Consider the following 14,460-nt stretch of genomic DNA (forward strand, 5'->3'; position numbering starts at 1 on the left):
CTACAAGCATGAGCCACCACGCCCGGCCAATTTCATTTTTTCTGTATTGTTTGAACATTTACAGCGATCATCTTCTATGACCAAATAAAACAAAAACAAAACCAAAAAACTCAACTTCCAAAAGTACTATGTGGTTAGAGCCTTTCAGAAGAATTTCTGAATTTCTAAAGCCTTTCAGAAGAATTTCACTTCATGGGAACAACTCTCCCAGCATTTCTAGAGTACTATATTCTGTAGGGACCTAGAATATGCCAAGTTATGAAATAAATAGTGCTATCCCAGCCTATGCTAATAAGATATTTGAGTACTTTCTCTATATTATAGTAAGCAAACAACTGATGGACTAAAAAAAAAGAAACAGGTTTTAAAGTGACAAGGTTCAAATCTAGGGTAACAAATGGCAAGATGGGAGTACTCACATGATCAAAGAAATGTACCACTGCAAGCTTTTTGCTGCGCCTGGTAAAGATGCGCTGCACTTTAGCAATTTTGCCAAAATGGTTCTCCAGAATGGTCCTGTCGTTGAGGTAGTCGGGGATGTTCTTGCACTGGATGGCTGTGACTTCAGAGGGAGACAAGCCCCCAAGACTGTCTGTGCTCTCGCTTCTGTTACTCTGACGCGCCGGAGTTCCTCTTAGAGAATCTAGGGGTTCAGAGAATGGACACTTAAACCATCAGATGTTTCCAACAACAGGAGGCACCAACTGTGTCGAAGCAGAGGAAATTTTCAGATGTAAGACCTGCTCCGATGACATGTTAGAATCCCTAATGTTTATGGGAGATTTATCTGAAAAATCAAGCTAACACCCAGAGAAACGTATTGAAAACCTGCCAGCAGGATTTACTCTATGTGCTACATTTTCAGAGCTCACCTTCTTTCTTTTCTCTACTTTCAGTTTCTTCCTCTTTATTCACACCTGGAATCCGGGAAGGTGCCAGGACAGACTGACTCCCTCCTGGGATAGCCATGTGGTCACTTTCTGCAGACTCAACAAAGCCAGTTTCCTTTTTGGCCTCCTTGCTGCCCAGACGACCTACGTCCTTATTGCTTTTGAAAACATCCTGTATCGTCCGACCAAATAAAGTACCTCCCCGGGGTCGATTCAGGCGGACAGGTCGTTTGTCTGGAGGATGATCGCCCCGGGACAGAGGATCCGAATCTTCTGCTGTCTCGTGGCCATGTCTCCTTGGGGAGCGATCCTGGTCCTCCTTCCTTTTCAGTCCTTTCATTAGGCTGGGAAGTGGTTCCACCTGGGAAACAGCTTCTTCACACCCCTGCCTGACACCTGCTTTGCTAGCCTGGAAAGCTTCGCCCAAAACCGCAGATGATACAGGGAAGGTACTGAAGCTATTATTAGAACTTCCAAATATTGACTTAGGTCCTCTCTTCTCTTCCTCTACATTTTGGTTTGACAAAGCAGGGGTAAAGGCAGATAATGAATTATTACTACTAACAGGTTTTGAAAAGGTAAAATTTGAATTGGTAGCTGAACTACTTGTTACTTGAGGAAAAGAGAAAGGGGCCAGGCCTCCAGGTGCACTACTAATTGGGTGGGAAAATGTAAAAAACCCAGAAGCAATTTGGCTCTGGGTTTTCTCTGGCTCAGATTCAGCCCCCAGTATTGGTTTGAACACTGCATTTTCCAGAGGTTTAAAGCTGAATTCTGTTTTCCCAAAACCAGAGTTCACTATTTCTCCAGCTTCTTGTCCAAAAGCAGAAGTGCTTGGGAAAGCCCCAACACTGGTGGGTGATTTAAAACTAAATCCTGTGTTTCCCAGCACAGATGAACTTGAAGGCCCAGAGGTAGCCACAAAGGTGGAAGTGTGCTCAAGTCCAGAAAAGGGTCCGACACTTGAGGTTTGGGTGAACCCTAAAGTTTGCACTGAAGAGGAATGACTTACTCCAGAAGACGCTGGAAAGCTGGATACCTGTGAAAATCCCGAGCTCTTCCCAGACAAGGTACTGTTGTGTCCAAAAAGAGAAGGTTGACCAAATCGAAATGGCGGCTTAGACGGAAGTGTTCCTACATTACTAGAAGACGCTGAGAAAGCACTAGGCTGCTGCCCACTGAAAGGATTAGCTGGGTTCATCTTCTGCTCCAATTATTAGAAGGTAATTAAGTATTACGTGTACAAAATTAATTGGCTTCCTGAAACAGCCTGTAGCACTAGAGAGTTCCCCTTCGTCTTTAGAACAAGCTGAAAGACAAAAATTCAGAGCATCATAGCTATGTTCTGCTACAAGACTAAGAAAAGAATTTTTGAACACTGTCATACTAAAAGGATAACTATTTCAAAGGCAGGCAAAGGGTTATTATTTTCTGAGAGCCGATAGGTTATTTTGTTGGAGGGTGGGGTAGAGAGTGGTACAAATAATTACTTTGTTACAGAGGTTTAAAGCGTGATCCTTTAAGATTAAAAAAAAAAAAAGCCGAATCTTTTTACTGAGTTAGTAAATTCATGAAAAACCTCCATTGGCAGTAAGAAAATGAATGCTGTTCCCCCTTACAACTTAGAGACGAATCTCTCCTGACTTCCTCCAATCTCTACAGCCGGAGAATTCAATGTAACGCTGTCAAAACCTTAGCGTTTCGGGATCTCCTCCCACCTGGCTTCCCTCGGAGCGGCTGGAGCGCTAAGCACTTTCTCACATTCCTTTATCGCGCCCTGGCGACCACCCTCGAGCGGGCTGGAAGGACGAGGGCGCTGCCACGAAGCTGAGGCCTCTCGGCGGGGACGGCGTGCCCGGGGAGCCTAATCTTCCACCCAGCACAGCCCGAAACGGCGGAGGCCACGCGCTGGGCCCAGGCCGGCCTGGCCACTGTCCCGCCCCGGGCTCGCCAGGGGTCGCCGGCGCCGCAACGCTCCGTTAGCGACGATGTGGAGGCCCGGGCGCGCGGAGCTGCGTGGGGGAAGGAAACGGCGCCCCTGGCGCCGGCCCAGCCCCCACGCTCACCGTCTCGCCCCAGGACCCCGAGGCCCGCGCTGCCCTCTGGCCCCTCGGAAAGACTTGAGGCGCAAGCACAGGCTGCTGCCGCGACACTCAGCGCTGCGCACCGCGGGCAGAAAACGCCGCGGACCGACTTCCGGTTCGCTCAGCACTACCGGATTCCGCCCCGCCCGCTGCGATCCGGTTCCGCTCCCCCCAACCCGCTCTGGGGCGGGGCTTCCGGTCGGGCGGGTCCGCCCGCTCTCGCGTCCTTTGCTGGGTCCAGACACCGGTACGTCCGGGCGGGTTTTTAGTCTCCCAAGCGAGAGCGTCGCATTCACCCCCGTGGGTCTGCGGGCGCCCCAGACCCCAGAGGACCCGGCCCCCAACGCTTACCTGTCCCCTCTCCTGTCCCTCCCCCATTCCAGCCCCTTCTCTCCCCAGCCGTTGCCCCTCCCCGCACCCCGCCGCGTCCGCGCGCCTCTCTCCGCGCGCACCGCCAACCCGCCCCCTTTTCTCTGGGAACCGCTCCTTCCGCTCCTTCCGCTCCGCCCGCCTGGAGTCCTTCTGGCCGGATTCCGCGGCATCCTTCCATAGACCCTCGTTGTTGCTTCCTCCTTGTGGTAAATGTAAATTCCCTTAAGATTTTCAATCAGTTCCACCAAATAAAGTGATCTGATTGCGTGTGCATCTGTATTTTTACAGACCGTATTATCACTTGTACTGATTGGTCTTCTCTTACACTTTAACCCCAGGTTCCGTTGCAAACATTTTTAAAGGGCTGGTTATTCTTCGTGAAATGAGTTTGGTGATTAGAAATCTGCAGCGAGTCATCCCCATCAGGAGAGCGCCACTTCGCAGTAAGATCGAGATTGTAAGGAGGATTTTAGGAGTGCAGAAATTTGACCTGGGGATCATCTGTGTTGACAACAAGAATATTCAGCACATTAATAGAATCTACAGAGATAGAAATGTCCCAACCGATGTGCTTTCTTTTCCATTTCATGAGGTAAAAAAAAAAAAGTGTTCCTCTTCTTGTCTAGCCCATCTTCCCAGAGTAAATTTCCTGTCGTTTTGTTTTGTTTTGTTTTTTAATTGAGACGGAGTCTTGCTCTGTCACCCAGGCTGGAGTGCAGTGGTGTGATCTTGGCTCACTGCAACCTCCCTCCCTGGTTCAAGTGATTCTTTTGCCTCAGCCTCCCCAGTAGGTGGGACCACAGATGCTGGCCACCACGCCTGGCTCATTTTTTTTTTCAGTATTTTTAGTAGAGACGGGGGTTTTACCATGTTGGCCAGGCTGCTCCTGAACTCCTGATCTCAGGTGATCTGCCTGCCTCGGCTTCCCAGAGTGTTGGGATTACAGGCGTGAGCCACAGCACCTGGCCTAAATTTCATGTATTAATTATATTATAGGCTAGGCTCCGTGGTGCCTATAAGTATATATATTACAGACATGATTTTTAATTTTAATTTTGAAAATTTTCAAATATACACAAAAGTAGAGAGAGCAGTATATTCAGCCTCCACTGATCGAGGCCCGTCACCCAGAGTCCACAATTACACTGGTAACCCAGCAGGAAAAAGAAAGGTGACAGCCGAGTGCGATGGCTCATACCCATAATCCCAGCACTTTGGGAGCCTGAGGCGGGTGGTTCACCTGAGGTCAGGAGTTCAAGATCAGCCTGGCCAACATGGTGAAACCCTGCCTCTACTAAAAACACAAAGAATTAGCTGGGTGTGGTTGTGCCGGGTGGGAGGTGGAGGGGGGCACCTATAATCCTAGCTACCTGGGAGGCTGAGGCAGGAGAATCGCTTGAACCCCAGAGATGGAGGTTGCAGTGAGCCGAGATCACACCATTGCACTCCAGCCTGGGCAAGAAGAGCGAAACTCTGTCTCAGGAAAAAAAAAAAGAAAAGAAAAAGGTGACTAGCATCCACCCCCCTTCCCCTCCTAATGCTCTCGGTGAATTAGAAGAGAGAAGCAAACTGCTTCTGCAATATTTTTGCAATTTTAAGTGGGATTCGTTAATGAATATGTGCACATTGGAAAAATTAAAACAACACTGAAAATAAACAGACTGGGGTAAATATTTCCAACAAACTCGATGTAATAGCAGTCAGGTTATTATCTACATTCTGTACATGACTTCATTCAAGGCTTCCCACATTGTAGCAGCAGGAATTGGAGCAATCCTTTGGGAAAGCAACTTGGCATTTCAAACACACGTATCCTTTAGTCCCGTGGTGACACACCCAAGACAATAAACCAAAAGGCAGAAGAGGCCGGGTGCAGTGGCTCACGCCTGTAATCCCAGCACTTTGGGAGGCCGAGGTGGGTGGATCACGATGTCAGGAATTCAAGACCATCCTGGCCAACATGGTGAAACCCCGTCTCTACTGAAAATACAAAAAAAGTTAGCTGGGTGTGGTGGCATTTGCCTGTAATCCCAGCTACTCGGGAGGCTGAGGCAGGAAAATCTCTTGAACCAGGGAGTCGGAGGTTGCAGTGAGCTGAGATTGCACCACCGCACTCCAGCCTGGCGACAGAGGGAGACTCCGTCTCAAAAAGAAAAAAAAAAAAAAGAAGAAAAGAAAATGCTGAATCATGTAAAAATGTATTGAAATGTTAATTTATTGGCTGGGCCTATAATCCCAGCACTTTGGGAAGCTAAGGTGGGAGGATCACTTGAGCCCAGGAGTTCAAGACCAGTCTGGGCAACATAGTCAAACCTTGTTTCTACAAAAAATAAAAACAACAATTAGCCGGGCATGGTGGTGTGCAGAGCTGTCGTCCCAGCTACTCAGGAGGCTAAGGTGAGAGGATCGCCTGAGCTCAAGAAACTGAGGCTGCAGTGAGCCAAGACTGCACCTCTGCACTCCACCCTGGGCCGCAGAGTGACACCCTGTTTCAAAAAAAAAGTTACCATTTTCTATAATAGGAAAATAAAAGGAGCATCCTAAATATCCAGCCATAGGTGACTGGCTTAGTGTGAACAGTCCTTAACTAAGTGGACTGGTCTTTATAGTCTTTATGTGGAAAATGTGAAAGACTCTTTAGGACAAAATATCAAGTGGAAAGAACAGGAATATACAGTCGTGTCCATGTGATGATTTAACTCTGTAGAAGTTGTGGATCTGCGTGATTCTGCATTGGGAGGGATGAAAGAAATGAAAAGCTATTTGACAGGTGATAGCAACCTAAACAAACAGGCTTTTAAAGAAAAGGATGTTTATTTGGGATAGAGCATTGCAGTGAAAATACATGCCACATGCCATAGTAGACTGTGTGGATATTTGCATATTCAGGGAGGTAAAGGAAGGCAAGGCTTTTTTTTGTTTTTTGTTTTTTGTTTTGAGATGGAGGCTTGCTCTGTCACCCAGGCTGGAGTGCAATGGCACAATCTCGGCTCACTGCAACCTCCACCTCTCAGGTCCAAGCGATTCTCCTGCTTCAGCCTCCCGAGTAGCTGGGATTACAGGCGCCCACCACCACATCTGGCTAATTTTTTTTTTTTTTGTATTTTTAGTAAAGTTGGGGTTTCACCGTGTTGGCCAAGCTGGTCTAGAACTCCTGACCTCAGGTGATCTACCCGCCTCTGCCTTCCAAAGTGCTGGGATTACAGGCGTGAGCCACTGAGCCCCGCCTGGCAAAGGTTTTTAAAGGAAAACAACATAATTGTTTTGAGATAATGATCCTTGGTTGCAAAGATCAATAACAAGATTAATGTCCGTCCAAGGTTAGACAGGCAGTTGCTGGGCAGATTATCCTTGCAGAAGTTTCTGTGTGCGTGTAAGGTTGTCATAGCCTTTGTGCAAGGTTGCAGTTTCGTGTGTGTGTGTAAGGTTGTCATAGGCTTTGTGCAAGGTTGCAGTTTCGTGTGTGTAAGGTTGTCATAGCCTTTGTGCAAGGTTGCGGTTTTGTATGTGTGTAAGGTTGTCATAGCCTTTGTGCAAGGTTGCAGTTTCATGTGTGTGTGTAAGGTTGTCATAGCCTTTGTGCAAGGTTGCAGTTTTGTATGTGTGTAAGGTTGTCATAGCCTTTGTTGCAGTTTTTGCCATCTTTAGTGACAGTTTTTGTTATCAGGCATGAAAGTATGAGAATCCTCTCTTCATAGCTTTCCCCAGCTCTATTTGTCAGGTTTTTTGGTTTGTTTGTATAACCCTAATGGCTCCATTTTTATTCTGACAAATTCCTTTTTTTTTGAGACAGAGTCTTGCTCTGTCAGCCAGGCTGAAGTGCAATGGCGCAGTCTAGGGGCTCACTGCAACCTCCGCCTCCCGGGTTCAAGCGATTCTCCTGCCTCAGCCTCCCGAGTAGCTGGGGTTACAGGCATGTGCCATCACACCTGGCTAATTTTTGTATTTTTAGTAGAGATAGGGTTTCACCATGTTAGTCAGGCTGGTGTCAAACCCCTGACCTCTTGATCTGCCCACCTCGGCCTCCCAAAGTGCTGGGATTACAGCTGTGAGCCACCACGCCTGGCTATTCTGACAATTTTCACAATGGAAACAATTTAGGGCACTTGTGTACAGTTGGCTGGGCAGCCCACCCGCCACAGGCCCAGCTGCCACTCTGGCCTGAGACATGCATCTTAAGAGTGATTTGGGTGGCTGGCGCAGTGGCTCACGCCTGTAATCCCAGCACTCTGGGAGGCTGAGGCAGGCAGATCACCTGAGGTCAGGAGTTCGAGACCAGCCTGACCCATATGATGAAACCCCATCTCTACTAAAAAATACAAAAATTAGGCCAGGTGCGGTGGCTCACGCCTGTAATCCCAGCACTTTGGGAGGCCAAGGCGGGTGGATCACCTGAGGTTGGGAGTTTGAGACCAGCCTGACCAACACGGAGAAACCCAGTCTCTACTAAAAATACAAAATTAGCCGGGCGTGGTGGCGCATGCCTGTAGTCCCAGCTACTCGGGAGGCTGAGGCAGGAGAATTGCTTGAACCCGGGAGGCGGACACTCCAGCCTGGGCAACAAGAGGGAAACTCTGTCTCAGAAAAAAAAAAAAAAAAAAGAAATACAAAAATTAGCTGGGCACGGTGGCATGCTCCTGTAATCCCAGCTACTCAGGAGGCTGAGACAGGAGAATTGCTTGAACCCGGGAGGCAGAGGTTGCAGAGCACCATTCCACTGCAGCCTGGGCAACAAGAGTGAAACTCCGTCTCAAAAAAAAAAAAAGTGATTTGGTCAGAGATAAGTGCTTATTTGCCTTGGGATTAACCAGGATGAAACCTGTCAACCTGTGGTTGGGTTACGATTCCTGTTCTCTAAGTCTGCATTTCCTCATTTTTTAGCATCTGAAAGCAGGTGAATTTCCCCAGCCTGATTTTCCAGATGACTACAATTTGGGAGACATTTTCCTAGGAGTGGAGTATATCTTCCATCAGTGTAAAGAAAATGAAGATTACAATGACATCCTGACTGTAAGCGGGGATGCTGAAATCATATAACCTGGCTCATGGAACATGGGCCTTGCAAAGGGGTCAAGATCACAACCCTGCATCCATGTGTGTCCGTGGGTACCGTAAGGGCTACTGGGGGAAGAACCTGTAAGCAGGGTGTGAGGAGCACCCTGGCTGGGTAGGGACTGCATGCCCCATGCCACAGTTGAAGGAGGGAGAGAACACGCTGTGAAAACACAGAAGCTCCCAGAGAAGCCTTCTCAGCTTTTATCTCTGGAGTAGAGCAGACTATGTTGAGCTAACACAGACCTGCTGGATCAGCTTCTTTCTGAGCTGCCAGAAGTACAGAGGTTGGAGCCTCCACCACCTTCCAGATCTGTTTCTCCTCAGTGTAATCCACCTATGGGTTCTTCCTGCCCACTGCACAGACAAAACCAATTCACTGCAATTGCGGTATTGCAGTAAAGAGTTTAACACAGAGCTAGCCAAGCAGAAAGGCTGGAGTTATTATTCAACTCACTCTCCCAGAGAACTCAGAGGCTAGGGTTTCTATGGGCAATTTGGCAGGCAGGGGCTAGGGAATGCCTGCTGCTGATCGACTGCAGATGGACCATGGGGTGTCAATGATTTTTGTACCCTGAGTCCGCCTCTGGGTGGAGCCACGGGATCAGCTGAGTCATGAGTCTCAGGTCCAGGTGGAGTCTGTAGGTTGCCAGAACTCAAAAGTCTGAAAAAATCCCAAAAGACCATTCTTAGGTTGTACTATTGATGTTATCTTATTGGGGAGCAATTGGGGCGGTCACAAATCTCGTGACCTCTGGCTGCGTGAGTCCTGAGCAGTAGGGAATTACAGCAGGGCAAGCTGGGGAAGCAAGGCCTGCGGGCTGGTTCTCCTCAGGACACCTACATCTGAGCAGAATTCAGGCCCCTCCCATCATCCTAATCTTGTGGCCCTTCACAAGCTTCACAGAGGTGGCTTCGGTCCTGAGCAAGGAGGGGATTCGTTTTAGGGAGGGATGATTACTATTCTTGATTTAAAGTTAAACTCTAGATTAAATTCCTCCCGTGGTTAGCTTGGCCTGTGCCCGGGACTGAGTGGGGACAGCCACGCAAGTTAAACTCTAGATTAAATTCCTCCCGCGGTTAGCCTGACCCGTGCCCGGGACTCAGTGGAGTCAGCCACGCAAGTTAAACTCTAGATTAAATTCCTCCCGCGGTTAGCCTGACCCGTGCCCGGGACTCAGTGGAGTCAGCCACGCAAGTTAAACTCTAGATTAAATTCCTCCCGCGGTTAGCCTGACCCGTGCCCGGGACTCAGTGGAGTCAGCCACGCAAGTTAAACTCTAGATTAAATTCCTCCCGCGGTTAGCCTGACCCGTGCCCGGGACTCAGTGGAGTCAGCCACGCAAGTTAAACTCTAGATTAAATTCCTCCCGCGGTTAGCCTGACCCGTGCCCGGGACTCAGTGGAGTCAGCCACGCAAGTTAAACTCTAGATTAAATTCCTCCCGCGGTTAGCCTGACCCGTGCCCGGGACTCAGTGGAGTCAGCCACGCAAGTTAAAAACTCTAGATTAAATTCCTCCCGCGGTTAGCCTGACCCGTGCCCGGGACTCAGTGGAGTCAGCCACGCAAGTTAAACTCTAGATTAAATTCCTCCCGCGGTTAGCCTGACCTGTGCCCGGGACTCAGTGGAGTCAGCCACGCAAGTTAAACTCTAGATTAAATTCCTCCCGCGGTTAGCCTGACCCGTGCCCGGGACTCAGTGGAGTCAGCCACGCAAATTAAACTCTAGATTAAATTCCTCCCGCGGTTAGCCTGACCCGTGCCCGGGACTCAGTGGAGTCAGCCACGCAAGTTAAACTCTAGATTAAATTCCTCCCGCGGTTAGCCTGACCCGTGCCCGGGACTCAGTGGAGTCAGCCACGCAAGTTAAACTCTAGATTAAATTCCTCCCGCGGTTAGCCTGACCCGTGCCCGGGACTCAGTGGAGTCAGCCACGCAAGTTAGACTCTAGATTAAATTCCTCCCGTGGTTAGCCTGACCTGTGCCCGGGACTCAGTGGAATCAGCCACCCCAGACTTCTCTCACTGTTATCATTTTTGCACAGGTGGTTTCAGCAGCTTGATGCCAAAAAAAAAAAAAAAAAGGAAAAGTATTCTGAAAAGCCATGTATGAGTGAATCATACTTAACTTGGCCTCCTTTGGCTGAACAGCCATGCCCTGAATCGCCCTTGTGGATCCAAGTGCATCCGTGTGGCTTGAGGCAGAGCTTCCCAGCCAGACCCAGTGTGAAAGGATGGGACGGCCACACAGGAACCTGGGCCCCAGCTGCTCCCTCCAGACCTGGGTGGGACTTGCCCGCCATGCACACCCTGCTGGGGAAGAGGGAGTTTCTGAGAGTGACAGGAAGTGGCCCAGCCGGAGATTCAGCCCTGGGATCTCTGTGGCCAGCAACTGTTGGGGGTGGGGGTATGTGGACATCTGCTTCCATTTTCCCCAAACCTAAGATTCTGTTCCCTGGTCTTCCCCTGGCATTTCTTCCTCGGGCCCAGAGCCCTCTCCGTGGGGTTCCCTATTACCCTGAGGGGAGGGCCAGCCCACCACCCCAGGACCCCATCCTCATAGCCACAGGCCAGGCCAGCTCTGCTCAGGGCTGGCTCTCAGCTGCACTCTCCATCTACCCCGCCTTGTCCTCCATGTCTCCAGGCACCTCCCGCCAGCCCCAAGGGTACCCACCTCCCAGACCTCCCTCCTCCCTCCACCCAAACCCCAGGGGAGTGCTACCCCTATGGCCCATGTGGCTCCATAAACCCCCTTGGTGCTGTGCCTGCTCAGGGTCCACAGGCCCTCCCTCCTCCTCCTCCTCTTCCCCCAGCTCTGGGCTCCATCCGGGTGCCCCTCCCCTGTGGGCTTTAATCCAGCCCTGTCTCCAGGGGGACATGGCAACTGTGGGTCTTCCTGACTCACCAGCAGCTGCACCTCCCTCCGCCTCTGCCTTCATACCTCTCCCCCACTCCCTGTGCTGCCTGTGCCCCAAAGCTCTACCCAGAGTGTTCAGTAAAATCCGGGGCCACCGGAGGGCCCATCCTCTGACTGGGGGTTGGACCTGGGGTGTGGGCTGTGCGCTTGCCTCGTCCCTCTTAGGGCAGGGAGGCCACCCCTGGCCGGTGCCCCACTGCCCCACCACCCCGTGGCACCCACCCCTCCCCACTTCTTCATATTCCACACCCCCTTGCCCATTGCTCCTGCGGCTGGGCAGTTCCAACCTGGGGGCCCCTCCCCAGCACAGTGCTGGCCCAGACAGCAATCCACATTGACTAAAGACTCTCAAAGGGGCTTGCTTGCTTTCCATTTTAGATGGAAGGGAACTGAAGCTGAGTGCCTGTAATTCCTGCCCAGGGGTCTCACAGCAACCCTGGGGTCCTGCAGCCACATACCAAGAGCAGCCTGTGGCCCTGGGGTGGCCCTGAAGGGGCAGGTTCCTGTGGGGTCATCCTCGAGCCGGTTTAAAATTATTCTGACAGGTGACGGCCACCCACGGACTCTGTCACTTGCTGGGCTTCACACACGGCACGGAGGCAGAGTGGCAGCAGGTAAGGAGCCCATCCATCCCACTACCGAGGGGGTGCGTGGGGGAAGGAGGCTCCCCCAGGCCCCTGCCAGCCCCCACCCTCCATCCTGACAGCCCCCGCAGGAACTGGACCTCAGACCTGCCCTTGTAAAAATGACACAGATGTTTGCTTTCAACACCTGGCTCCCCAAATACTTCCAGCTGAATGTGTTCACTAAGGAAAGCGGTCTGAGTGCAGAGGCCGAGAGCCACAGCTGACACTAGCAAGTGGCGCTTGGTCAAAAAGGTCCAATCAGCTAGAGACTAGGCCAGACCCAGGGCGGAGGCGGGAGCTCTGCGTGAAGTGAGTTCCAGGTTGGTTTTCTCCAGGCCCATGCGCTCCGCCTACGGAGGCCCACGTGGGCTCCGGTCCACATGGTTAACACGCACACAGTCCTGTGTTGGGAGCAAACTGCTTCTCTGAAAGTCATGAAGAACCTTTTTCATTAAAAAAAGAAAAAGTTTGGCCGGGCGCAGTGGCTCACGCCTGTAATCCCAGCACTTTGGGAGGCCGAGGCGGGCGGATCAACTGAGGTTGGGAGTTCGCGACCAGCCTGACCAACATAGAGAAACCCTGTCTCTACTAAAAATACAAAATTAGCTGGGCCTGGTGGTGCATGCCCTGTAATCCCAGCTACTCAGGAGGCTGAGGCAGGAGAATCGCTTGAACCCAGGAGGCGGAGGTTGTGGTTAGCCGAGAGATCGCGTCATTGCACTCCAACCTGGGCAACAAGAGTGAAAGTCCGTCTCAAAAAGAAAAAGAAAAGTTTGGCAGGGCGCAGTGGCTCACGCCTGTAATCCCAGCACTTTGGGAGGCTGAGGAGGGTGGATCACTTGAGGTCAGGAGTTCAAGACCAGTCTGGCCAACATGGTGAAACCCCGTCTCTACTAAAAATACAAAGATTAGCCGGGCGTGGTGGTGGGCGCCTGTCAGCCCAGCTACAAGGGAGGCTGAGGCAGGAGAACCGCTTGAACCCAGGAGGTGGAGGTTGCAGTGAGCCCTCCTCCCCTCCTCCCCCTTCCCCTCCCCCCTCCCATGCCCCCCTTCCTTCCTCCCCCTCCCCTCCCGAGGCCCCGCTTATTCTCCCGGCCTGTGGCGGTTCGTGCACTCGCTGAGCTCAAGTTCTGGTGAAGGTGCCCGGAGCCGGGTCCCGCCCTTCGGCCTGAGCTAGAGCCGCGCGGGCGGCCGGGTTCCCCCAAACCCTGTGGGAGGGGCATCCCGAGGAGGCGACCCCAGAGAGTGGGGCGCGGACATCTTCCCTGGGGAGGGCCAGCGCGCTTCCTTCCTTCCAGATGTTCCAGAAGGAGAAGGCGGTGCTGGACGAGCTGGGCCGACGCACGGGGACCCGGCTGCAGCCCCTGACCCGGGGCCTCTTCGGAGGGAGCTGAGGGCCGCGTTCCTTCTGAAAGCGGGACGCGGGAGGGGTGGAGGCTGCGGGGAGCCGGGGTCGCACACAAATAAATAACGAATGAATGTACGAGGGGAACCTCCTCTTATTTCCTTCACGTTGCATCGGGTATTTTTCATTATTGTAAATAAAACGGTTCCGAGCCGTGGCATCGAGAGGGCGTCTGGAGTTCAGGGAACGCGTGGCCCCCGCCCGGGAGCACCGCGCAGCGCTCGCCTCTCGCCCTTCAAGGGGGTCCCTGCCCGGAGCCTGCGCCCCCGGAGAGGAAGGGGCTCGAGGGGCTTGGGTGCCGCAGCCCGTCCTTCCGTAGAAAAGGCTTGCGTCAGTATTTCCTGCTTTACCTCGTGAGTATTCGAATATTCGAGTAAACCCTGGAGTTTCAGCGCCAGCGCACGCCTCTTCATCAGGGCAGCGCGTCGCGAGCGCGCTGGTTCCCCGGGGCCTCCCGACCCGGGGCCTCCCGGCCACGGACACCGCTCTAGCCAGGGCCACGGCGAGGCCTCCGAGCAGCACCTCAGAGACCTTCGTGAGTTCTAAAGCCTGGAGCTACTACAATTCTGATCATCTGTTTGTCCTATGAAATGATTTAGGGACATGAAAATGCCTTCCCACTGGACTTGCGTCCTGTCTTAGCCTGGACTTGTCCCCTTGGGAACACGGGCCAGGCCCCTCTGTTCCTGAAGTCGCTGCACCACCGCGCCCTTCGGTGGAGAGCGTTCTGTTTACTGTGAGACATAGCGTAATGTCGAAAAAGTACTCGTGAAAACAGAAAATGGAGTCAGCTTTAATCCAAGCTTTTTTTTTTTTTTTTTGAGACGGGGTCTCGCTCTGTCGCCCAGGCTGGAGTGCAGTGGCGCGATCTCGGCTCACTACAGGCTCCGCCCGCCGGGGTTCACGCCATTCTCCTGCTTCATCCTCCCGAGTAGCTGGGACTACAGGCGCCCACCACCTTGCCCGGCTAATTTTTTGTATTTTTAGTAGAGAGGGGCTTCACCGTGTTAGCCAGGATGGTCTCCATCTCCTGACCTCGTGATCCGCCCACCTTGGCCTCCCAAAGTGCTGGGATTATAGGCATGAGCCACCATGCCCAGCCTGTTTTGTTATT

General features: G+C 51.9%; 2 protein-coding genes across 8 annotated transcripts in view; one reads left to right on the top strand and one right to left on the bottom strand.

Moving 5' to 3' along the window:
- The window catches only part of MCM3AP (minichromosome maintenance complex component 3 associated protein), a 51,571-nt gene extending 48,021 nt beyond the window's left edge, over positions 1 to 3,550 (bottom strand). Inside the window, exons 1-3 of one of the 5 annotated variants that reach the window (XM_034948060.3) lie at positions 3,427 to 3,550; positions 873 to 2,199; positions 420 to 643 (exon numbers count right to left, since the gene is read on the bottom strand). In XM_034948060.3, the coding sequence (XP_034803951.3) occupies positions 420 to 643; positions 873 to 2,091 (1,443 nt within the window). In that variant the 5' untranslated portion in view covers positions 2,092 to 2,199; positions 3,427 to 3,550. Of the gene's footprint in view, positions 1 to 419; positions 644 to 872; positions 2,200 to 2,509; positions 3,153 to 3,325 lie in introns of those variants that run through there. The other 4 variants (XM_055105162.2, XM_034948059.3, XM_034948057.3 and 1 more) reach the window with 4 other exon arrangements.
- YBEY (ybeY metalloendoribonuclease) lies at positions 2,879 to 13,457 on the top strand. Of its 3 annotated transcripts, none has more exons than XM_003823800.5 (5): positions 2,879 to 3,221; positions 3,685 to 3,938; positions 8,228 to 8,356; positions 11,861 to 11,929; positions 13,240 to 13,457. In XM_003823800.5, exons 1-5 carry the CDS (start codon positions 2,879 to 2,881, stop codon positions 13,333 to 13,335), a joined length of 891 nt encoding a protein of 296 aa, XP_003823848.3. In that variant the 3' UTR covers positions 13,336 to 13,457. The 3 variants fall into 3 exon arrangements, with proteins under 3 accessions (XP_003823848.3, XP_034803953.3, XP_008975749.1); XM_008977501.3 differs by lacking the exon at positions 2,879 to 3,221 and adding an exon at positions 3,433 to 3,558; XM_034948062.3 differs by lacking the exon at positions 8,228 to 8,356 and having other exon boundaries at positions 3,090 to 3,221.
- The last annotated feature ends 1,003 nt before the right edge of the window (positions 13,458 to 14,460 follow it).

The sequence above is a fragment of the Pan paniscus genome, chromosome 22, assembly GCF_029289425.2.
Source record: "Pan paniscus chromosome 22, NHGRI_mPanPan1-v2.0_pri, whole genome shotgun sequence".
NCBI classification, from domain to species: Eukaryota; Metazoa; Chordata; class Mammalia; order Primates; family Hominidae; genus Pan; species Pan paniscus.

Bases quoted from the DNA above. Each gene is read 5' to 3' on its own strand.
- YBEY (XM_003823800.5), top strand. From the start codon at position 2,879: ATGTGGAGGCCCGGGCGCGCGGAGCTGCGTGGGGGAAGGAAACGGCGC. The intron at 3,939-8,227 runs GTAAAAAAAAAA...CTCATTTTTTAG, and splicing joins TTTCTTTTCCATTTCATGAG to CATCTGAAAGCAGGTGAATT. The intron at 8,357-11,860 runs GTAAGCGGGGAT...TTATTCTGACAG, and splicing joins ATTACAATGACATCCTGACT to GTGACGGCCACCCACGGACT.